Raw genomic sequence first — 21,578 nt, forward strand, 5'->3', positions numbered from 1 at the left:
CCTGCCAAGCTTCAAGGAGATAGGTGCAGGGGCTTGGGGGAAACTGCACCTCAAGCTGTGGACAAGCAAAACTCGTGACATGGTACTTGTGCAACTGTGTCTGCCTTGGGGCACGGGTAGCAGGGGGAGACACTACTGCAGGCCTGGCTACTAAGCTACTGTGTTACCAGTTACCAATTAATCATGATTCACGCAGGGACCAGCTCAATACACAGTACCTAGCTACTACCTAATGAGTTAATGGGCATAGATTAACATCTACAAAACCACAGTTTAAGGAGAGGAAATAATCAATACAGACAATCAGCTGCCCCAAGACAGACAGTCAGTTGCACAAGCACCTATGTCATGAGTTTTGTCTGTCAGCAGCTAGGAGTACAGGGCCCTAGAATCCCCCTGTACCTATCTCCTTGACAGCTGGCAGGCTTTGTGGCCGCAGCAGGGGCTAGCAAGCCTGCAGCTTTCACACACACTGTCATCCACGTCATGAGTTTTGCCTGTCAGCAGCCAGAGGTGCAGGGCCCCAGAAGCCAGACTCCCTCTGCACCTATCTCCTTGACAGCTGGCAGGCTTTGTGGCCTCAGCAAGGGCCACCACCCCTGCATTTTTCAGCCCTCTCTGCCTTAACACACACAGGATCATCTATGTCATGAATTTTGCCTGTCAGCAGCTTGAGGTGCAGTTCCCCCCAAACCCCTGCACTGATCTTCTTGAAACGTGGCAGGCTTTGTGACCTCAGCAGGTGCTCACAGCACTGCAGTTTTGACCTCACTGTGACTTAACACATACACATGACATGAGTTTTGCTTTCAAGAATTTGGGGTGCAGTTCACAGACTCCTGGAAGATAGTTTCAGACTCATTTCAGGCTTAACATTAGGAAAAACTGCTTCACAACTAGGGTGTCTAGACTGTGACCATTACTCCTAGTTTTCCCCAAGGGTGCCCTGGTGAATAGTTGTTCACTGAGCCCTAGATATATGCTTCTGATGTAGTGGTAAGCTGCCACCAAGTCCCCTCTCAGCCTTCTCTTTTTCAGGCTGAAGAGTCCCAGGTCCCTCAGCCTTTCCTTGTATGGCTTGCCCTACAAGTTTCTGATCATATGGTTAGCCCTTCTCTGGACTCTCTCAAGCTTTACCACATCCTTGTTAGGCTGTGGAGCCCAGAACTGGCTGCAGTACTCAAGCTGCGGTCTCACCAGTGCTGAGAAGAGCAGAGTAAAGCAGGAGAATCACTTCTTTGCAATGGTTTTGCTGGAGATGCATCAATTGATTCATGCCAGAGTATTGTTGGTCTTGCTGGCTACAGCATCGCACTGCCAGCTCATGTTCATACTGTGGCCAATTATTACCCCCAGGTCTGTGGTGGCAAGTGATGGGGGATCTTCACTCCTGCTGCCTGATGAGAGACAGCATTTGCACAAGCATCCATGTCATGAGTTTTGCCTGTCAACAGCTAGGGGTGCAGGGCCCCTGAACCCCCCTGCACCTATCTCCTTGACAGCTGGCAGACTTTGTGGCTGCAGCAGGGCCTAGCAACCAGGCCTGCAGTAGTGTCCCCTCCCTGTGCCCCAAGACAGACATGGTTGCACAAGCACCCATGACACGAGTTTTGCCTGTCAGCAGCCAGAGGTGCAGTGCCCCAGAACCCCTGAACCTATCTCCTTGACAGCTGGTAGGCTTCGTGGCCTCAGCAGGGGCTAGCATGCCGGCAGTTTTAACCCTGCTGTGGCTTAACACATACACGTGACATGACCTTTGCTTTCAGGATTTGGGGGTACAGTTTCCCCGAACTCCCTGCACCTATCTCCTTGAAACACAGCAGGCTTTGTGGCCTCAGAAGGGGCTAGCATTCCTGTAGTTTTTACCCTGCTGTGGCTTAATACATACACGAGACATGAGTTTGACTCTCAAGACTTTGGGGTGCAGTTTCTCTGAATCCCCTGCACCTATGTTCTTGAAACCTAGTATGCTCTGTGCCCTCAGAGTGGGCTACCATTTTTGCAAGTTTTATCCAAATCTGCCCAGAAATGACAAAGTTATAAACTGTTTCAACCTTCCCTATTATAGCCCAAGGGTGAAACGTCGAAACAGCGTTGAAACAGCAAAACGTTTCAACTTGCCTCATTTTGTTTCCAGGCTGTTTTGACCATATCTGTTTCATTTCAGTTTTGCTACTTTGACCTCAAAACAGGTCTCAACAGTGTCGAAACAAAAGTGGTGGCGAAATTTCACACAGCCCTACTGCTAGGTTGTTAATTCAGCATGAAGGCCTGTTTTCTAATCACTCTCTATCCTTAAATGCTGAGGTCTGCTTTTTTTGAAAAAAAAAGAATAAGTCTGTCTTAGTAATGTCTCTGAAGATATATAACAGGTTAGATGTTAGGTAGAATTAGTGTTTTGAAGAAGCTAGTTTGTGAAAGGAATTATGTGGCTAATGAGCGGTGATGTTCCTGTTGCCTAAAAGCAGAGAGCAACTTGATAAAGAAGACATTCTGATTCTCTTGGATCTGAAATTACCATTATCACAGAACTCTTAACAGCACAAGCATCTTACACTGCACTGTAGTAATAGCAAATAGCAGCTGAGGCCATATGTAGGCATTCCACTTGTTCCTGTTTCTCAGCACAAAAAGAAAGAGCTGTTCAAAAGATTTTGTGTGGAAGAGAACTGGCTTTTCCTTAAGAAGTTAGATTGGATACCTGCAAGGAAGATTTCCCTCCTCCTAATGTAACTTGAATGCCTTTTTACGTTTCTTAGGCGTGGAGGACACTCAATATCCAACAGTCCCCTGCTCTTCATGGGAGAGAAAGTGTTGGCTCCTGGATAGCCCATCCAGGAGCAAATGGTCAGGGAGCCCTATGGGTACCCTAAATGGGAACATGATCCCTCTGCCTGCTGATCAACTATCTGGTTACTAGGAGGATTCTTCTGAAGGGGGGAAGCCTCCAGGTATACATTCCCCCAGCCAGGACAGTGGCCCCCCTCTGCCTCCAGTCAGCTGACAGGTGGCAGGAGAGACATTCTCCTGCAATGGGAATCCTCCTGGAAGAAGTTCCCACCAGGGCAGAATGTCTCTGCCTCACCCCCACTGCCCTGTGTCAGCCTGAAGCAATGTGGAGTTGAGGTAGGTTGCCATGCCCTGGCAGCAAGGCTCCCTGAGCCTTGTCACTGCAGCAGAATACCACCCACTTCCCTCACTGCTCCAAGTCAGTCCCAAGGTATGGAAGGAGTGGGAGCTATTCTCCTGCAGCAGGAACCAGGAGCAGTTTTCAGCAGCTGCCAACTGATACTTGACAATCTGCCCCTTCCTAGACAGGGGAGAGCATAGGCTGGAAGTGGAGTTGACCCAGGGAGCAGCCCTCAAGTGCTCCCAGCTGGAGATCTCAATATCCATGGTGATGGAATATGTATATATTCCAGTTCCTGGGCTATTTTTCTCCAAAATTTATCTGAAATTCTTATTGGTAGAAATGAATGACTATATGGGGCCTTTGAAGCAGGCCATCTATGTCTCAAGGCTTGAAAGAGCCCTGGCTTGCCCATACTTAGTAGCAGTAGAATAGTAGCTAACATCTGAAGAATTTTGACTACTTTAAATATTGACTCTGTTCAAAATTAATCAAAAAGTTTATGTTGAATATCATTTCCAAGGTAGAGGTTCCCCATGCATTCTTATTGACTTAGTCCAATGGGCATTTTGCCTGACAAAAATCATATTTGAATTTAATAAATATTTTTTTCTCAAATAAAAAAAGAGAGAAAAAACACTTGCAATTAAACTATTGGTTAGTATGCTAATTAACTGACATACAAACCCTCTGCTTCTATTGCCACATATTCACTGTAGCATTATGGAATTGTTGGCTTTTTTGGTAATGATATCACCTCTGCTACAAACATGGTCACAGATGTATTGATATATTTGTATCAATAATGAGGGTAATAAATCTATTTTACATCATTTAAATCTATTTAGCCTAAGTAGATATCTGAATTATGAAAAGTAGGATAAAAAGAATATAATTTAGGTTCCAAACCTGATGTCATTTTAATTATGGGAACAGTCAGTAGGTCTAACAGCAATTTTTCTAATTCACATTATGCATCTCTTGATGCTTCCTTTTCTTCAGTGTATACCACAAATAGATCAAGTCAATGCAGTGACTCTACTTGATCCCATTGTATTTTTGTTCTGTTTAACTTCTGGAATCTCTTCCTTCAATGTTGAGATTCTACGAGACAGTGATTTAGCCACATACTGAAATATACTTTTTGTCTATACGTGGAGAAAATCTGTCAATTTTCTTCTAAAGCAAATGTTAAAAATGTATTAAATACAAATAAAAGAAAATTATTATATATGTAATATTGTTAAGCAAATTATTTACTGGCATCTAGTATATTTTATCTGTTTAAACACACAGACCCTATGCCTATTTTTAAAACCATTGAAATATTTGAAAAAATACCAGAATAATACATTGTAGCTACACAGTTTCCATATTGTATTATCTAATGGCAGGAGCCCCTGTATTCTCCTATAACAGATTTTGCTATATGTTCTATCCTTGCTTCTGTTTTGTAACCTGAAACTTAAAAACAAAAATTTCCTCCAAGAGTGGTTGGGAAGGAAACATTTCAGTTTTGAAATGTGCATATGTTTTAGTGATGTGTGTTGGCTTTCCAAGGAAGTTTTCCCAAAAATCTTTAAACAGTTGTGTGGCAAAGTGGGGCTCCCCACCTAGCCACAGTGCTAGGTTCCCCACTTGCCTTTGGGCAAGCCACCCACCTGACTCATCTGCCACGCCTTGTTCTTAATGAATTAAGATGTTCAATAAGGCGGGAGGCTGCCCATTCTTGCCCCGATGCCAGGGGGTGCTATCTGCAGCTCCAATCCTCCCCTACACTGTAGCCCAAGCCTCGCAGATGACATTCAGATGTTTATCTCACCAGCCCCACACTGAGCCCCAGAATCCTCCAATTCGAACCCCTCTAAGATCCCTCCATTCTGGCAGCATACCTCACCTTCATTCAGGCTACCCTGTTCTCTGAAACTATTTCCCCTCTCAGGTGTGCCTCCCTCCGCCCCCTCCCCTGGACCTTCAGCCATACAGGCCCTGGCCTTGCCTCCAAGGCCAGTTGGAACCCTAGGCCCTCAGCTCTGGGCATCTCTCGCAGTGGGCCCCAGCCCTTTTGACCGTTCTGGTCCTGGCCCCAGCAATGACCAGTAGAGGGTATTCTACATCAGGCCTCTGCCACTCTAGTCCCACTCTTGCTCCTGGGGTCTGCCTTCTGGCCCTACTAGCAGGTGATCCCGCTCACTCACACCATGACTGGTGTTCCAGGGTCTCATGAGGACGCTCACTCCTCCACCCCCCCCCCCGACACCCATGTCCTTGGACTCACACCCCCGCCCCCCCCCCCCGGGCATCATGTCATTGTGCTCTCTCTATATAAACATATCGGGCTCTCAGCCCTCTGGTTTTCCTCCTCCTTCACTGGGGTTCCTCATCTCTGCCTCCTCACTGGGGCTCCTCAATGCCCCCCTCACTTGGGGCCATGGGGCTTCCCTCCCTGATGGGCTTGGGTGGCTGTAGCTGTGCCTGGCCCCAACTACCTTTCCTCAAGGTCTTGCACCCCACAGGGCTCATGTGGCCGCAGCCGTGCCTGGCCCCCACTGTTACACAAACCCACCCGAAGGTGAGGGCTAGGGTTAAGGCACCCCTACTTACCTTTCCAGGGTGATCACTGGCCTGGTATTTCCTGGGGGCTCCTGTGCCAATGAGAGCCCCACCAGGCCACCCACTCTTGGCAGGGTGCAGTTTTAGGTCATGCCCAGGAGCAGGAGCCTCCTAGCCATCCCCTACAGCTCCTCCTTTACCTCTAGGACGATACATGGAGCCTTGCAGCCAGGCAATGTTGCTGCCTCCCCTGCCAGCAGTGGACTGCCCTGTTTATGTAGGCAGCCCTGAATCTAAAATGGCTGCCACAGTCAGGTACCTGCTGGCTGCTTGGCCTAGGTCTTAAAGTGACAGGCACCAACAGTGCCCTGCCACACAGCTCCCCCCTTAAAATGGTACCTGGGAGAGGTTTCTTCTGCTGCTCCTCCAAAGCAGGCTCCCCTCGGAGCCTGTGAGAGCCCTCAAGTGACAAGCACCCCCAAAGGTACTCCGCCACAAGTTGTAAAAGAGATGTGAATAATTGCCTTTCATTGCCAGGTGCAAACTCTAAAGCAGAGATCCTCACAGTGCAGCTCCTGGACTATTTGTGGTCTGCAAAAGAACATTTTAATGATGGACATCTTTGACAAAACTAGCTGATTATCATAGGATCTTGGAAAAGTAGGGATGGAGGGGACCTCAGGAGGTCATCTAGCGATCCTGCTCAAGGCAGGATTATCCCTGTCTAAACCATTCTAGACAAGTCTTTGTCTAACCTGCTCTTTAAAACTTTGAAAGATGGAGATTCAAAACCTTGTTATGTAGTCTGTTCCAATGCTTAACCACTCTTTTAGTGAGAAAATCTTCCTAATATTCAACCTAAATTTCCCTTCCTGCAATCTGAGACCATTGCCCCTTACCCTGTCCCCTGCAGTGGCAGAAAATAGTCTATCACCATCCTCCATATAACCATTGATGTGTTTGAAGACCTGTTATATAGATTTTGAGTAAAATATATCTAACAATATACAGTCCAATACTATATTATGCAGTATACAAAATTAATTTGTTCTTTTTTATTCTGTTATTTATTATATTTATTAAAGAATTATTACTTTAAAGAAAACATGTTGTCTGAAAGTAGAATCTGACTGGATTTTATCATGGTGAATTATACAGTTTTGGAAAATGTACATTTAGCTTCATCTTCTAATATCATTGCTACATTGACTTTATTCTAAATTAAACATTATTTAACTTTTGTACTGTGCTAATGCATATATTATGCTAATGCTTTTTTTTTTCAGGAACTGAAGGAAAAACAAGATTCTTCTCATAAACGTGATATAGATGGTATGGGAGCCCCTGAAATAAAGTATGGTGATTCCATTTGCTTTGTCCAGCATGTAGCTAGTGCCTTGTGGCTGACTTATAAATCACAGGATGCTAAAACAGCACGTTTAGGACCCTTGAAAAGAAAGGTAAACATTAAAAAATTACTTTTATAAGCTAAAATCAGAAAATAATCATGTAAATGTTCCTGTATGTCATCTAGCTACCATTTTATCAATCTGGGGTTGTTTTGCAACGCATAGATTTAATTGACATGCTTAAGTCAATTAAAAAAAACTCACCTGCTTAGAATTGCTTGGTTCTAAAAGTAAGTATCTGTGAGAATTAATTTTATATAATTTTAGCTAGCTGCACACACTGGTTTAAAAAAGCACCCAATATTTTCTTCTTTAAAGAAAGTGTGCAACTGGACATTAAGAAAATTGCGGGGGAGTGGGGGGGGAGGATTGGTGTTTTGTTGCCATAAGAACATTGTTTTTTTGGACAAGTTTTCTGATTGTAGGAACCACAACCGAAGATTTAAGTAATTCATACTGGGTACAGAAAGAAACACCTTTACCTGTTTAAGATCTCAGACACGTAAGAAGGTTTTGAGCATCTTTGGCCCTCATTCAGTTGAGTTGCATGCACTTATCACCTCCCAGGAGGCTCAGCAACTACCTCGGTGTCAGTTTGTGCGCACCAAAATAAGATGTAGTCAACATGCAGGATTAAGGCAACTCGATTAGAAAAGAACATGCACAAATGTACAGGGCTAAAAATTTGAAAGCAGCTTTTCTAAACAAATCTAGTGACCTTAATAGATATTTTATCTTAAGGAAGTACATCCCATAGTTCTATTAGTATTTACCTAAGTAAATTTTACAAAGAAAGAAAAAGTGGTTTAGTTTATATTTATATCCAATAAATAATTACAAACTCATCATATATTTTCCTATACACTTTAGAAGAAGCAGTATGTGCTTGTCATATTTATTTATTATATTTATTACAGCAGTAAGCAGTAGAACATATAACTCTTATGAACTGAAAGAACTGAGGCAGACTTTTATTTTAGCAGCATACCTTATCCTTTTTCCTGTTAGTTTCAAGAAGTTTCCATTTATATGGTATTAACTGTTATTTTGGGGGCACAAATAGAAAATGCTAGGTTGGATTGTCTTAAGTTGTTGAAAAAGATAAAGATATGAAAGAAAGAAAGAAGGGAAATAATGCAATAGGTTGATACCACAAGCCTACAACTCACAAGCCATGCTGTGTATAATTTAGGCAAAGCCAGCGAAGGTGGAGATTTCATAGATTTCATAGACATCAGGGCTGGAAGGGACCTCGGAAGATCATCGAGTCCAGCCCCCTGCCCAAAGGGCAGGAAGTCAGCCGGGTTCATAGGATCCCAGCAAGATAAGCATCCAGTTTGCTCTTGAAGGTGTTCAATGTGGGCGCTTGAACCACCTCCGGTGGCAGGCTGTTCCAGACCTTGGGGGCTCGGACAGTAAAGAAATTCTTCCTTACATCCAGCCTGAAACGGTCTTGTAGTAGTTTATGATCATTCGACCTAGTCGTCATCCCTTGGGGCACTCTGGTGAACAAACGTTCCCCCAGATACTGGTGGTCACCCCTGATAAACTTGTAGGTGGCCATCAGATCACCCCTGAGCCTACACTTTTCCAGGCTAAAGAGCCCCAGGGCTCTCAGCCTGTCATCGTAGGGTCTGCTTCCCTGACCTCTGAGATGCCATATAACATTTTTTTGTGGTTCTGTCTTAGGGTATCTTTCAAATTCAAGGCAGTGAGGGCCTGCTGAGGTCATGGTAGATCTCAGGTGTGCAGAACATTTGAGAGCAGAAGCCACAGTGGTGAAGTTACAGTCCTTGCCAAAAACCTGTACCACTGTTCCCTTCATTGACCCCCAGATAATCAGCGTCTAAAAAGAAGTAACAGCCTCATTAACCACTCAAAATACATCTTGGTGATTCCAACAATAACTATTTCCCAAATTTTATAATCATTCAATTTGCCACAGCAATCTATGACTTACTCCTGAACCTTGAAGACCTCTTTTACATTTCTATTAAGTTACATATTTCAGTTTGTATATTTTTTTCTGATTCCAACTTTTACTTACTCTTTATGAGCAATGTCATATAATGAGAGGAATTAGACTTTGCTTGTCCAGGACATTTCAGACTGCAGGACTCTGTATCTGCCCACTGTGGTGTCACTGTAACTCTGCCTTCATTTCATTCTTTGAAGCAGCAGCTGGACCCTACTGATCTTTACACAAAGTGGTCTGACTTTCCTAGGTGCTAAATACAACTGCAGAAGCATTTCAGGGTCTGAAAGAGACCATTTTAGATTACATCTAAATATGTTTAGTTTGACCTGATAGATGTGTGGTCACTGTAAGACAGTCAGAAAATCACTGATCTTATTAAACCCACATTTGTGAAGAAAATTTAACCCCCTGAATCTATACAGAGGCAACTTCTGTAACTTGAAGTTCCAAAGTTGTCTCTATCCTCTCTTTCTTTTTCTATCTATGAGGACTTTTGACCATGTTTAATTTTCCCTGAGCCTGAGGAAGGGCATCTGTGCTGGAAAGCTTGCAGAAAAAGATAATTTCTTTGTGATTTCTTAGTTGGTCTAATAAAAAGTACCATCTCTGAACCAAGAGTTCTAGAGTTTTTGCATTTCTTTTTATCCAAGACCAACACGGCTACCAAATACATCACTCTCCTCTCCCTCTCTTAACTCCCTCTTTAAGCAAGGGAAGAAACTATAACAATTCTGGCCAACCTGTGTTGTTTAAATCACCATGAGTATGTTAGAACCCTCCTGTAACTCCATGAAGTTTATTAGATTCACATCAAAACTGAATTAGTTTTTGTAGGGTTTGTTGGTTTATTTATTTGTGAGCAAATATAAGTCAGGAATTCTGTTGCCATGTTACATCACTTCATGAAGCAGTTCTAAGGAAGTTTATAAAGGTTTGTAAGAAAGTATGTATAATGGTGTCAGAGCAATTTTCTTGAAGGTAAAATTATTCTTCTAGCTGAAGACTACATTAAGAGGGTTTTTTTGTTTGTTTTTCTGTTTTGTTTTTTATCGTTTATGATTCCATGTACTATAAAGTATCTCAAGTATGTAGTAAAGAAATAAGAATCAAGAATATCCTGCTACCCCTTAAAATACAGAATCATATATCAATATTAGATCTGGTAAAATAAAGTGCAGTCTCTGTGCTGAGATTTTCTTTTTTAATTTCCAGCACTTTTGCAAGATCTGACTCTTGACTTTTTAATCTAAGATAACAATGTGTTATTAAGAATTTTCTTTAGCCTGAGACCCATGAGGATTTATATTTTCAAAGTACATTTTATTCAGAGAAATGACTTTGGATTCAAAGCATTTCATCTGCATCTTTCCAAAAATATTTTTAGACCTTATAATGGTAGATTGTACCATTGGAACATATCATTTGAATAAGAACAAGAAAGGCTGTTCTTGAAGGACCAGAAATCTGGGGCTTGTGCCAAAGAAACTAAAATAACATTGTATCACTCTTTTTGCAAAGTATGCAGTACCTGAATGCAATATTATCCAGAAGATACTGGCAAGTATTCAGTGAAATTATGGTTTGAGGTACAGGTGACTGAATGTGGCAGAGCACAGGTTGTGTCTGCCACTTTAAGGGGTCTGAGCAGGCAGCAAGCAGCCTGCAGGTGGGAGCAGGCCCAATCAGATGGTCAACTGTTAGGCAGGAGGCCACCTGATTGGTGGAGAGGCTGGGAGCCTGAGTATAAGCTTAGCTGTCAGTTGCTGCAGGGGGCCAAAGGAACAACATCACCCAGCCAGAGATCTGCTGCTCCCAGATCAACTTGGAGCTTCAGGGTAGGAACTTATGGGGATGGAGGAGTTTCCTGGTCCTGGGGAATGACCTAAAACTACACCCTGCTGGAGTTGGATGGTGTGGTTGGGCTGCCTATAGCAGGGGAGTAGTAGATACGCTGGAGGGTAGGGCTAGGATTCAGAGCTACCTAGACAAATTGGAGGATAGGGCCAAAAGAAATCTCATGAGGTTCATTAAGGACAAGTGCAAAGTCCTGCACTTAAGACAGAACAGTCCCATGTACCAGTACAGGCTGGGGGCTGACTGGCTGGGCAACAGCTCTGCAGAAAAGGACCTGGAGGTTACAGTGGATAATATCCTGAATATGAGCCAGCAGTTTGCCTTTGTTGCTAAGAAGGCTAATGGCATACTGGGCTGCATTGGTAGGTGTGTTGCCAGTAAGTCAAAAGAAGCGCTTATGGCCTTCTATTCAACACTAGTGAGGCCACATCTGGAGTACTGGGTCCAGTTTTGGGTACCCCAATACAGAAAGGATGTGGACAAATTGGAGAGAATCCATCAGAGGGCAATAAAAATGGTTAGGGGGCTGGGGCAGATGACTTCTGAGGAGAGCCTGAGGGAACTTGGCTTATTTAATCTAGAGAAGACTGAGGCAGGATTCAATAGCAACCTTCAACTATCTGAAGGGGGAGTCAAAAGAGGATGGAGCTAGATTGTTCTCAGTTGTGGCAGATGACAGAACAAGGAGCAATGGTCTCAAGTTGCCACAAGGGAAGTTTGGTTAGATATTGGGAAGAATTTTCTCTCTAGAAGGGTAGTAAAACACTGGAAGAAGGTTACCCAGAGAGGTGGTGGAATCTCCATCCTTGGATGATTCTAAGACCTGGCTAGACAAAGCTGTGGCTGGGATGATCTAGTTGAAGATGGTTCTGCTTTGAGCAGGGGGTTGGACTACAGACCTCCTGAGATCCTTTCCAACCCTAACTTTCTATGATTCTAGCACAGTAAATAACATAGGAAATGGTGAAAAATATAGTTCCAATTGAATCTGTGCTGTTACACTGGGAAGGCATACTTAAGAGGTAAAACTCACTGAAATATCAAAATTGCATCTTGAAGCTCCTAAAAACACAGGAATCCTGTACTTCAGGGGTGGGCAATTATTTTGGCTGGAAGCCTGCTTAATGAGTTTTGGTAAGCTGTTGAGGGCCGCAACAGTAACCCCATCCCTTGATAGGTGCCCTGCCCCCTGATTGCCATCTTGGTAACAGAAGTCTCATCCCCTACCACCAACCTTTGCCATTAGAAGTCCCTTCCTTTGCCCCTGAAAATATTCCTTTTTGAGGGGCAGGGAGGTTGCCATCCTGGAATCAGAAGAAAAAGAAATCATATACTACAAGTCAAACATCTACTATAATGTATTTTAATTTTATTTCAAAAAATATTTTTTCCTGTTTTATGTGTGTTTGCATAATGTATATAGAAGTGATTCCAAAGTAGCTCAAAATAAAGTCTTACTCTTGTACATTGTGTGTGATAGGTATGTGTAGAGGAGTGTGTGGGGTTTGGTTGGGGGGGGTGAGTGTGTGTATGCTGGGATGTGAGGTGTGTTTGTGGGAGGGGTTGTGTGTGTAGGGTTTGTAAAGGGGTGTGGCTGTGAGGGAGTGTAGGGGATACTGTGGGTATATGTATATATGGGAAGGTTATGGGAGAGGTGTGGGTGTGACGGAGGCTGGGGGGGCATGGGCCCCCCCCCCACAAGCCAACCCCATGGTGTGCAGCCCCTGTAACTGCTGGCAGCAGTAAGTGGTGGACCCTCAGGGTGCGCATGATCCGTGCAGCAACAGCCACGGGGCGGTGCATGGCACCAAACAGTTCTGGGAGCTGCATGTGGCAGCAAGGAGCAGAGCTAGGCTGGCCCGTCTCTATTGTGTGGGCCTTACATGTAGCTCCCAGGACTTACAAGCCCCGTGTGATGGAGCCAGTGGCCTTCCCGGTTCCCCGCTGCCAGATGCAGCTTGCAGGGCTACCTGCCACTTCCAGCAGAGTCCTGTGAGCTGCACATGGCAGCAGGGGTCAGGGAAGGCATCTAGCTGCATCATGTGGTGCTTCCCCCCATGGCATGTGAATTCTGGGAGCTGCACATGAGCCCTACATGATAGAGGCAGGCCAGCCTGACTCCACTCCTTGCCACCACATGCACCTGCTGGAACTGGCTGGAGCTGGCTGTGCCTGCACAGGCCACAAACATCCTGAGGTCCTGTTGTCTGCTGCTGTTGCCGGTGGTGGGACCTGTGCACCAATGTGGGGGTGGGGGGAATGTCCCAAGACCACCCACCCTCCTTCACACCCCACAGACCCCACAAACTCCCACACCTTGGCCACCCGAGTTCTGCACTCCTGCCGCCCCACTGGGCACAGGCCCCATGCTCCGTGCTCCCGCCAGCCCTAGCCCTATGCTCCACATTCCTGCCCAGCTGCAGCTTCCTTACCTGGTGTCTGGAGTGAGCACTGCAGCAGGGACACAAGAAGGAGCTGCTGGAGGCTGGGGAAGCCAAGCAGGTCCCCTGGCAGCTGCAGCAGTGGCAGCAGCGGCCCAGCCAAGAAGCTATGCATACTGACCAGGCTAGCACCAGGGCCCTCTTGCAGAGGAGGGTGGGAGCAAAGTGTGTGATCTGGGCAGAGTACAATTAATTGGTGGGTACCCGTGGGCCGGATGAATCACCTGGTGGGCCAGATCTATCCTGCACCCCATATTTTGCCCACCCCTGCTGTAGTTCAATATTCTTAAAATAGTGAATTCTGTCCTCCTGTTCCAATGAGGTTGAGCCTATAAAGGATGTCATTTTTGTTTTCATTTAGAAATAGGTTTACACTACTCTCTTTAAAAAGCTTAAAGAAGCTCAAAAGTTTACTTACATCTCATCACCATGTCTAAAAGGTCTGGCAAGAAAATCTGAATAATTTTTATAATTCATTCATGTGAATGCAAAAATCGTGGTACTAAATATGCTCAAATAAAGTGGATTTCAGCTCTTAAATAGGTAATATAGAAACCTCTGAATTAGGGAACTGAGGTATACAATGTTGAAACAAGCTGAAAAGTATTAAAATTATGGTTTTTGTCACATACAGTTTGGTCTAATTTATAGACTTAATATTTTCAACTTTACAGTTTTTCTCTTTTCTTTATTTTCACTTTCAATAGGTTATATTACACCAAGAAGGCCACATGGATGATGGTCTAACATTACAAAGGTGTCAACATGAAGAATCCCAGGCTGCTCGAATCATTCGCAATACTACAAGTTTATTCAACCAATTTATAAGGTAGATGAAACCATCTTATCCATAGTCTATGCTATTGTGTTCAAATATACTGAACTGATTTAATGCATTTATTTCTAGATTTTATTTCTAGATTTCTAGATTTGTAATTAGGTTCAGGTCCAAACTTCACCATTCAGGACTGCCTCTACAATGGGCCAAACCTGAACAATGAATCCAGATGCTCATAGCTTGCAGAAGGCTTACATTTGGATTCAACTCCAGATCCCTTCATTCACTTGGTCCCATCTTTTCTTGGCATGTCTGTCTCAGAAACTTTTTTTAAAAAAAACCTTACATTACTTTTGGTTATCTTAAAAAAAATAAGATTTTTCTGATTAGCATCTGCTCTAAATAGGTTCTTTCCTGCTGCACCAGGCATTCCCCCTACCAACTGCCCCAATATCAAAGCCCTAGGAGAATGGAAAAGCTTTACTACAATTCTAGAAATTAATCAGTTCCACACTGTAGAGACAACTGAGTTCCAAAGGTGACATTTTGTAGTGATCACCAGGTTCAATAAACACAGGCCTACAATAAATGTGAAAAACTAACAACAATTAACTTCCTTGTGGAACAAGCTCTGCAGTCCCTTGGTCTTGCAAACTAATTAACCACATAACTGAGGGGCCACCTCTGAGTTCCAAACTTCTGAGTCTTCTAAGTAAGGGAATATCTCTACATCATAACTTCTGTCACTACAGCTTTCTCCACCAAGAATGCCTTCCTTCTAGCCCTCAGCTGTTTATATTTAGGGGCTCTTAGCAGTGCTTTATCTTAGCTCATCACAGTTATATGCAGCAAGGAAATGGTTCCCTTAAGTACAATTCAGAACTCAAGATGCTTGTAGCTTTGAAGAATTCAAATCAATTCCTTAAATTCTACCCTAAAGCCAACTGAACCCTGTTACAGAGTGTGAAGAATAAGTGATAAGTGTTCCCAGTGGCCAGTCACTCTCAGTGAATGTTTGGCTGCATTCTGTGCCATTGAAAGCTTCAGAATGGTCTTCAGAAGTCTCTACTCTCTATCTCATTCCATCAAGAAAGGGATGTATAGGTATACATCCAAGCCTGTATAGGTAACTGACAAAGCCTAGGCATATCCAAAGCTTAATAGAGTTCTCTCTGATATAATTATACTATCTCTTTTGTGCTCTCATCTCACACACACCTTGAACTCAGCATTGATCAGCTTGTTCTTACTTGCATTCTGGTTTTGTCTGAATGCTAGAAAAAGAGAAGTGCCTGCCCAGTAGATAAGCCATTCTTGGAATGAACAACTGTCAAATTTAGCCAGAGAAGATGTCACATTTGTTACACCTTGTCCCCAGTTAGCTATCTTTGAAATAACCATTCAAGTCTGTATTTAAACAACCATGTCTACAAACTAGGATATTTTTTATGAATAGGAAAAAAATTGGCTCACGTTTACTGTATTAATGCAAAGGACTATTCAGTTTCAATTTTAAACACTCTTGGATCAGATTGAGAAGGACTATATACTGCCAAAAAAAATCTAATCAGTCTGTGTAGCCAGTTGGTTTACCAAAATTTACAATATGGTTCAGAATCTTTTCTGCTACTTGCCAGGCTAGATTAGCCCAATAAAGACTGAGACTTTAAATGGAAATAGTTCTGCACTGGCTGTTTTGATTATAGTTTTGGAGTTTGTGTACTGAAATAAAGATGTGTACAGAGAGTGTTTCCTACAGACAATGTTGATTTTTACCCTTTTGAAAATAGCAGTGGCTACACAATTTAAAAATGAGTGGTAACTGGAAACATTTTCTATATTGGGGCATATGTTTGGGCAAGAGAATCCAATATGCTGTCCTGTTTTTATCTTCCTGTTATTTTAAGTAAATTGATTATGACAATTCTTGCATTACCACACCAATGGGATAACATTTTTAATAATCAGCAGGGCATATATCTTCAATTAACTAGGACAGTGTTTCCCTATGCTGACCCCAGAGGTGTAGCTAGTGCCTTGAATACCCATGCTTCTGTACTGCAGGATAGTGCAGACCACTGGAGAGGGGTACAGTCTTGCCTGTCCCTGGTCTCTACAATAAAGTGGCAGCTGCTCTGGTCTGGCTGCTGCTGCTGGAGAGCAAGCTTACTGCATACCAACTGCAACATCCCTTTGGTGCAGGCTCTCTGGGAGCTGCCCTGTGTGCCTGATTCACTCTCCTGCTTCAGTCAGATATGCTCTGGGAACAGGGCTGCCTGGGGGGGGAAGCACCTTTCCGCTCAACTCCCTGCCCCCCTCCCAGATACACTACTGGTTTAGAAGTTTCACCTGCCTGCCTCCTACAGCTAGGTAGCATGGGGCTATTCCTGCAGTGGCAAAGATTCCTAGAATGTGGGAGGCAAGTTGGGTGCCCCCCTCTCAGATGGCACCTAGGACTGGTGTCCTGCTCCCCCCCCTTAGATACAGTACTGGCTGACTCATTTGCTATCGTATATCAAGGTGATTTCTAGCATTAAAGGAGAGTTCAATCTCTCTTCATTTCTAATGACTGAGAACAACATTCAAGAGAGAAAAATAAAACCAAGACTTTTAGGATGCACGTCTAACAAATCTGGTTGAAGAGTGAGGGGGCTAACAAAAAAGGAAATAAATAATGATGCCCTAGGAAAGTTCTCCAAATGGGGCTTAGCACTAATTGCCATCCCTAGTACCAATGAAAAAGGCAGCTCAAAATTATCATAAAGATTTGTCTTAGACATTTATTTTGAAATTGCATTGCTGTAATGAATGTTTTAATATTGCACAATCACAATGCACTGTAACTTCAGGGCTTTATCCTATTCTTCTGGAGATGAACATCATTTCCCTGGTACCATTGTCCTCAGTACCATACTAGTCAATGCATTTTGGTAATACTTATAGTCTGATACTCTAGAACTGGGGTTGACAGGCATGGTACTCATAATACTTGTAGACCTTACAGTCTCTCTGGAACCTGAATCTCCATAGCTGTATGTCCTTTCTTTGTTGCTGCTCCAGGATTCTTACAGCACAAGTTACCAGAGATGAAAATACATTTCTGTTCAATTTTGATAGCATCTGTGACTACCTTTCTTCTAGTTTGATCCTTCTTCACTTCAGAAATCTTCTCCTCTATTAACAGACTCTCATTAATCTATATGGCAGTAGAATTCCTTTGTCTAGACTAATTCTTGGAAATGGCCTTGGAAACAGTTCTTCAGCTATTTAGGACAAGTCTTGCATATGCATCTTTTTGGTACCATATACCTTTCCATACGCTGTGCAGAGCTACACCTCTAGGTCTGCTAAGCCTTTTTTCCATATGCCACTTATATGGTCATTTTGAGGTTCAGGGTAAAGTCACTCCCTCCTAATCCCATACAGATCCTGCATGGAAGCCTAAATCCAGCATGGACAAATGCAGTGTCCTGCACTTAAAATAGAATAATTGTATGCATAAGTACAGATGGGGAATGACTGGCTAGGCTGCAGTATTACAGAGAAGTACCTGGGTTTTCAGTGGATCATAAGCTGCATATGAACCAACAGTCTGCTCTTGTTGCAAAAAAAAATGCTAGCAGCATACTGGGTTTAATTAACAAGAATGTAACTGCAAATCAAGGGAAGTGATTCTTCTACTCTGTTTGTTTGGTACCAGTGAGGCCTCCTCTGGAGTATTGTGTCTAGTTTTGGACCCTACACTTCAAAAAATGTGGAAAGATTACAAAAAGTCCAGTGGAAAGCAAGAAAACTTACAAGGAGCCTGAGAAACATGATTTATGTGAAGAGGCTGACAAAACTAGGGTTAATTAGTTTGGAGACGAGAAAAGGGGAGTGGGGAGGATTGTATAACTGTCTTCAAATACCCAAAAGGCAATTACAAAGATAATGAAAATAGTCAATTTTGTGTGGCCGCTGGGGGTATGACTAGAAACAATGGCCTTAAACTACAGCAGAGGAAATTTAGGTTCGAGATCAGGAAAAAAACTTTTGGACTCCAAAGGTGGCTAAGCACTGTAATTGGCTACCAAGAGAAGTTGTGGCATTTCGATCCCTGAAAATTTTCTTGATTAGGTTGGAGAAATGCTTGTCTGGGACAGTTTTGTCAGAGGTGACCCTGCCTTGATCGGGAGCTGGACAGATGAACTCATGAGCTGCTTTTCAGTCCTTCCTTCCTATGATCACATGGTAGGAGCTTCTGAAAACATGGGAGCAAGGATGAACATGAGGGGGGTGACCTTGTGGAGGAGTCTGCGGATCAGCCTGTTCCTCTAGTCCAGTGGTTCTCAAACTTTTTTTTTTTCCCCAGACCACTTGAAAATTGCTGAGGGTCTTGGCGGACCACTTAAACTTTTTTTTATTCCACAAATCAAAGCACACAACTCATATTTTAATATCAGTAGTCTTACCTTACAAGTATAGATATTCTTGATTGCTCCACAACCTTTCTGCGAACCACCTGAATGGAGCTCACAGACCAGTGGTGATCCACAGGCCATAGTTTGAGGACCTCTGCTCTAGTCTAACACCGCCCTCATGTGTTGAGCTCATCCAGGACATCCATAGTAGATAATTCCAAGGTCCTCTGGAACAAACTTCAAAAGAATGGTGAATGTCATAAGAGGTCATCTAGGAGAGGTACCATAAATTGTTTGATATTTTGCACTTAATATTCCAAGGTTACCTAACCATGGGTAATAAAAAAAAAAAGTATTTGCTATTTATTATTAAAGAAATAAAGCATAAAAATAAGGTATTTACAAGCCTGCTAAGAATGTGAGCCAGTATCTCTTTTGACTACATCTAAAAAAGCAGATAGCAAAGAAGAGAAAGTAATGCAGATTTGAATCATCGTCCAGATAAAGGTCTGTGTCAGGCTCAGATCACTAACAGCAAAAGATTTCTTGATCTTTTAAAACAAACTCACTTGCACAAGAAGAGAAACTGTTCCTCTACCATAAAAGTACACTGTTTCTTGGGACACAGATTGCAGGTTTAGATTGCAGGTTTGATGCTGCAACTGAATCTTTGGCTACAGTAGCAGATCATCTAAGGAGGCAAGATCTTTAGACAGAACCCTACCTAGATGATTGACTGATTCATTATTAGTCACCACAGCAATTTATCAGCAATGTTTGGATTAGAACTGTTCTACTTTCAAGGTGTCTGCTGAATAGATGCAACATGGATTTACTTGTAGAGAAGTAACTGACAGGGTATTCTATCTCACCTGCCACACCCTTCAAAAATCCTGATAATGGATATACACAAGATAGGCTAGCATATGGACTTGGATTGTCTGCAGATTCAAGATACTGTATTACTTGATTCCAGGACAAGGTTCCCCTTCCCTATTTAACATGGGGGGAGGGAAAAGCCCCTCATCTTGGAATTGAGTACGAGGCAGTTCAGGACGGGGAGGGGGCAGGCAGCTGCTGTGGCTTTGGCTCTGGCTCTGGCTCTGACTCCAGCCCCAGCCCTGACCCTGGGTCAGGGCCACAGTTAAAACTGCTGCCTGCTTCCTCCTACCCACCCCCGCCCCAACACTGTCACTGTATTTACTGCCTCTTCCCCAACTCCTGCAGCCTCATGCCCCACCTCTTCCTCCCTCTTTCTCTTACTACAAATTCACCCCCCACCACTTGCCCCATCTCCTCCCAAACCTGCAGCCCATATTGCCCCCTGTACCTCTCCCCCCACACCTTTGCTGCAGCACTGGCAGGCTCTGCCCTCACTTGCACAGCCCCAGCACAGTCTTATAGCAAGACAAGACTATAGATGATCAAGTTATCTTCTTATTTTTCAAGAACAGAATTTTTTTGCATATTATCTAGGCTTTCCAGGGATTTGGTAGCAAGTGTAAGAGAGAGGCTGTTTCTTCTCCAAGAGTCTAAATGCTCTACTCCATTAAAAAAAAATCTTTCTCTTTCCTTTCAATTTGGGTCAACTTCTCTGAGGTTTCAGTAGACATATGCCACTTATTTCAGAAAACTTATTTCCAACACTTCTAGATCAGCTACTAGAGTTCAGTGCAAATAGTTATCACCCACCCACTACTTCATTATCACAGATTTTTGATCAGAGCTGCTTCTACTCCCGTCTTGTGAGGCAACAGCTAACCCATCACATACAATAGGGTCCATGTGGACAAAGAAGGAGAGGATCTTTAAAGAAGGAGAAGTTACTTACCTTACCAGTACTTGCAGTTCTTCACAATGCTTTTGTCTACAGGGATCCAACAACCTCTCTTCCTCACTGCTGTAGAGTACTTTCATAGATTACTGTATTAGTGAAGGAACCAAATGGCACTTAGGGCTGTTCCATCGTTTATACCTTCATTGTAGGAGCATTATGGGTATACAGAATACATACCCAGTCTCAGTAAATCCTACTAACTAAAAGTCTTGTGGTCACATGCCTGGCAAACATGTACCTACAGTGGGACAAAAGCATCTTAGAAAACTCCAGTGTGTGTAAGATAATTAATCTCTCTTTTTCTTAATCTTGCTGCTTTCCCTCATCATCTTGTTCACTCATTTTGCATCTTCTCCATTTCACTTTTTGTTCCTTTCCATTTTGTTACATGGGTATAGGTGCTAAAATACAATGATCCAGCTCCAGGAAGGCAATCAGCAGTTGCTTGAACCAGAGGCAATTCAAACTAATTGCTGCCTACTGTTATGCTAAGAGCATAGTCAGCAAATGTTTCATATAAATAGCAGGAGCTGCTTTAGATATCAAAGGCAAATAGGTTGCTTTTTTAATATTGTAACTTAAGCTTTATGAGTAATGAGTAATATGATCAGTCTTATTTTTTTTTTATCTTAGTGGAAACAACAGGATATCAGCACCCATCGCCCTGCCTATTGAGGAGATGCTCCAGACTCTGCAAGACCTGATTACTTATTTCCAGCCTCCAGAAGAAGAATTAGAACACGAAGATAAACAAAATAAACTTCGTTCACTGAAAAACAGACAAAATCTGTTCAAGGAAGAGGTTAGGGAGAATTATTAGATTATGTTTTATTTTTGTATATTCCATTCCAGCATTAAGTAGAGTTAAATGTTTCCTCTTTCGGAGTATGTGCATTAGATTTTGAATATACATATGTGCTGCTGGTGTACAGAGTAAATTGTGATGCCTTCTGAAAATTGCCATTAGTATATGGTTTTAGATGTCTTACCTTTTGTGTGTCTGTTCCCTAATCCATTCCCACTGAGATGTAGTTTAACATTTCAATCCTGTGAACATCTTCAAATGCATACCTTTTTTAGAAGAAATCATCCTGCTGCAAAAAACTAATTTCTGTCCCCAAAATTACACAGGCTTCAGACCCAAGATGAGTGATATCCAGTCTTGGTTCAATGACAAGTTTAAAGTTTGATATCTTTC

General features: G+C 43.0%; 1 protein-coding gene across 3 annotated transcripts in view; it reads left to right on the top strand.

The window, feature by feature from the left end:
* RYR3 (ryanodine receptor 3) overlaps positions 1–21,578 on the top strand; it is a 585,375-nt gene that overhangs the window by 201,943 nt on the left and 361,854 nt on the right. For all 3 annotated transcript variants that reach the window (XR_003092800.1, XM_025197735.1, XM_025197736.1), the window contains 3 exons: positions 6,970–7,143; positions 14,073–14,194; positions 21,014–21,182. Coding sequence is in view for 2 of the 3 variants with exons in the window: in XM_025197735.1 (XP_025053520.1) it covers positions 6,970–7,143; positions 14,073–14,194; positions 21,014–21,182 (465 nt within the window). In the remaining variant the exon portion in view is untranslated. The remainder of the gene's footprint in view (positions 1–6,969; positions 7,144–14,072; positions 14,195–21,013; positions 21,183–21,578) is intronic.

This window comes from Alligator sinensis, unplaced genomic scaffold (assembly GCF_000455745.1).
Source record: "Alligator sinensis unplaced genomic scaffold, ASM45574v1 scaffold262_1, whole genome shotgun sequence".
NCBI lineage: Eukaryota > Metazoa > Chordata > Crocodylia > Alligatoridae > Alligator > Alligator sinensis.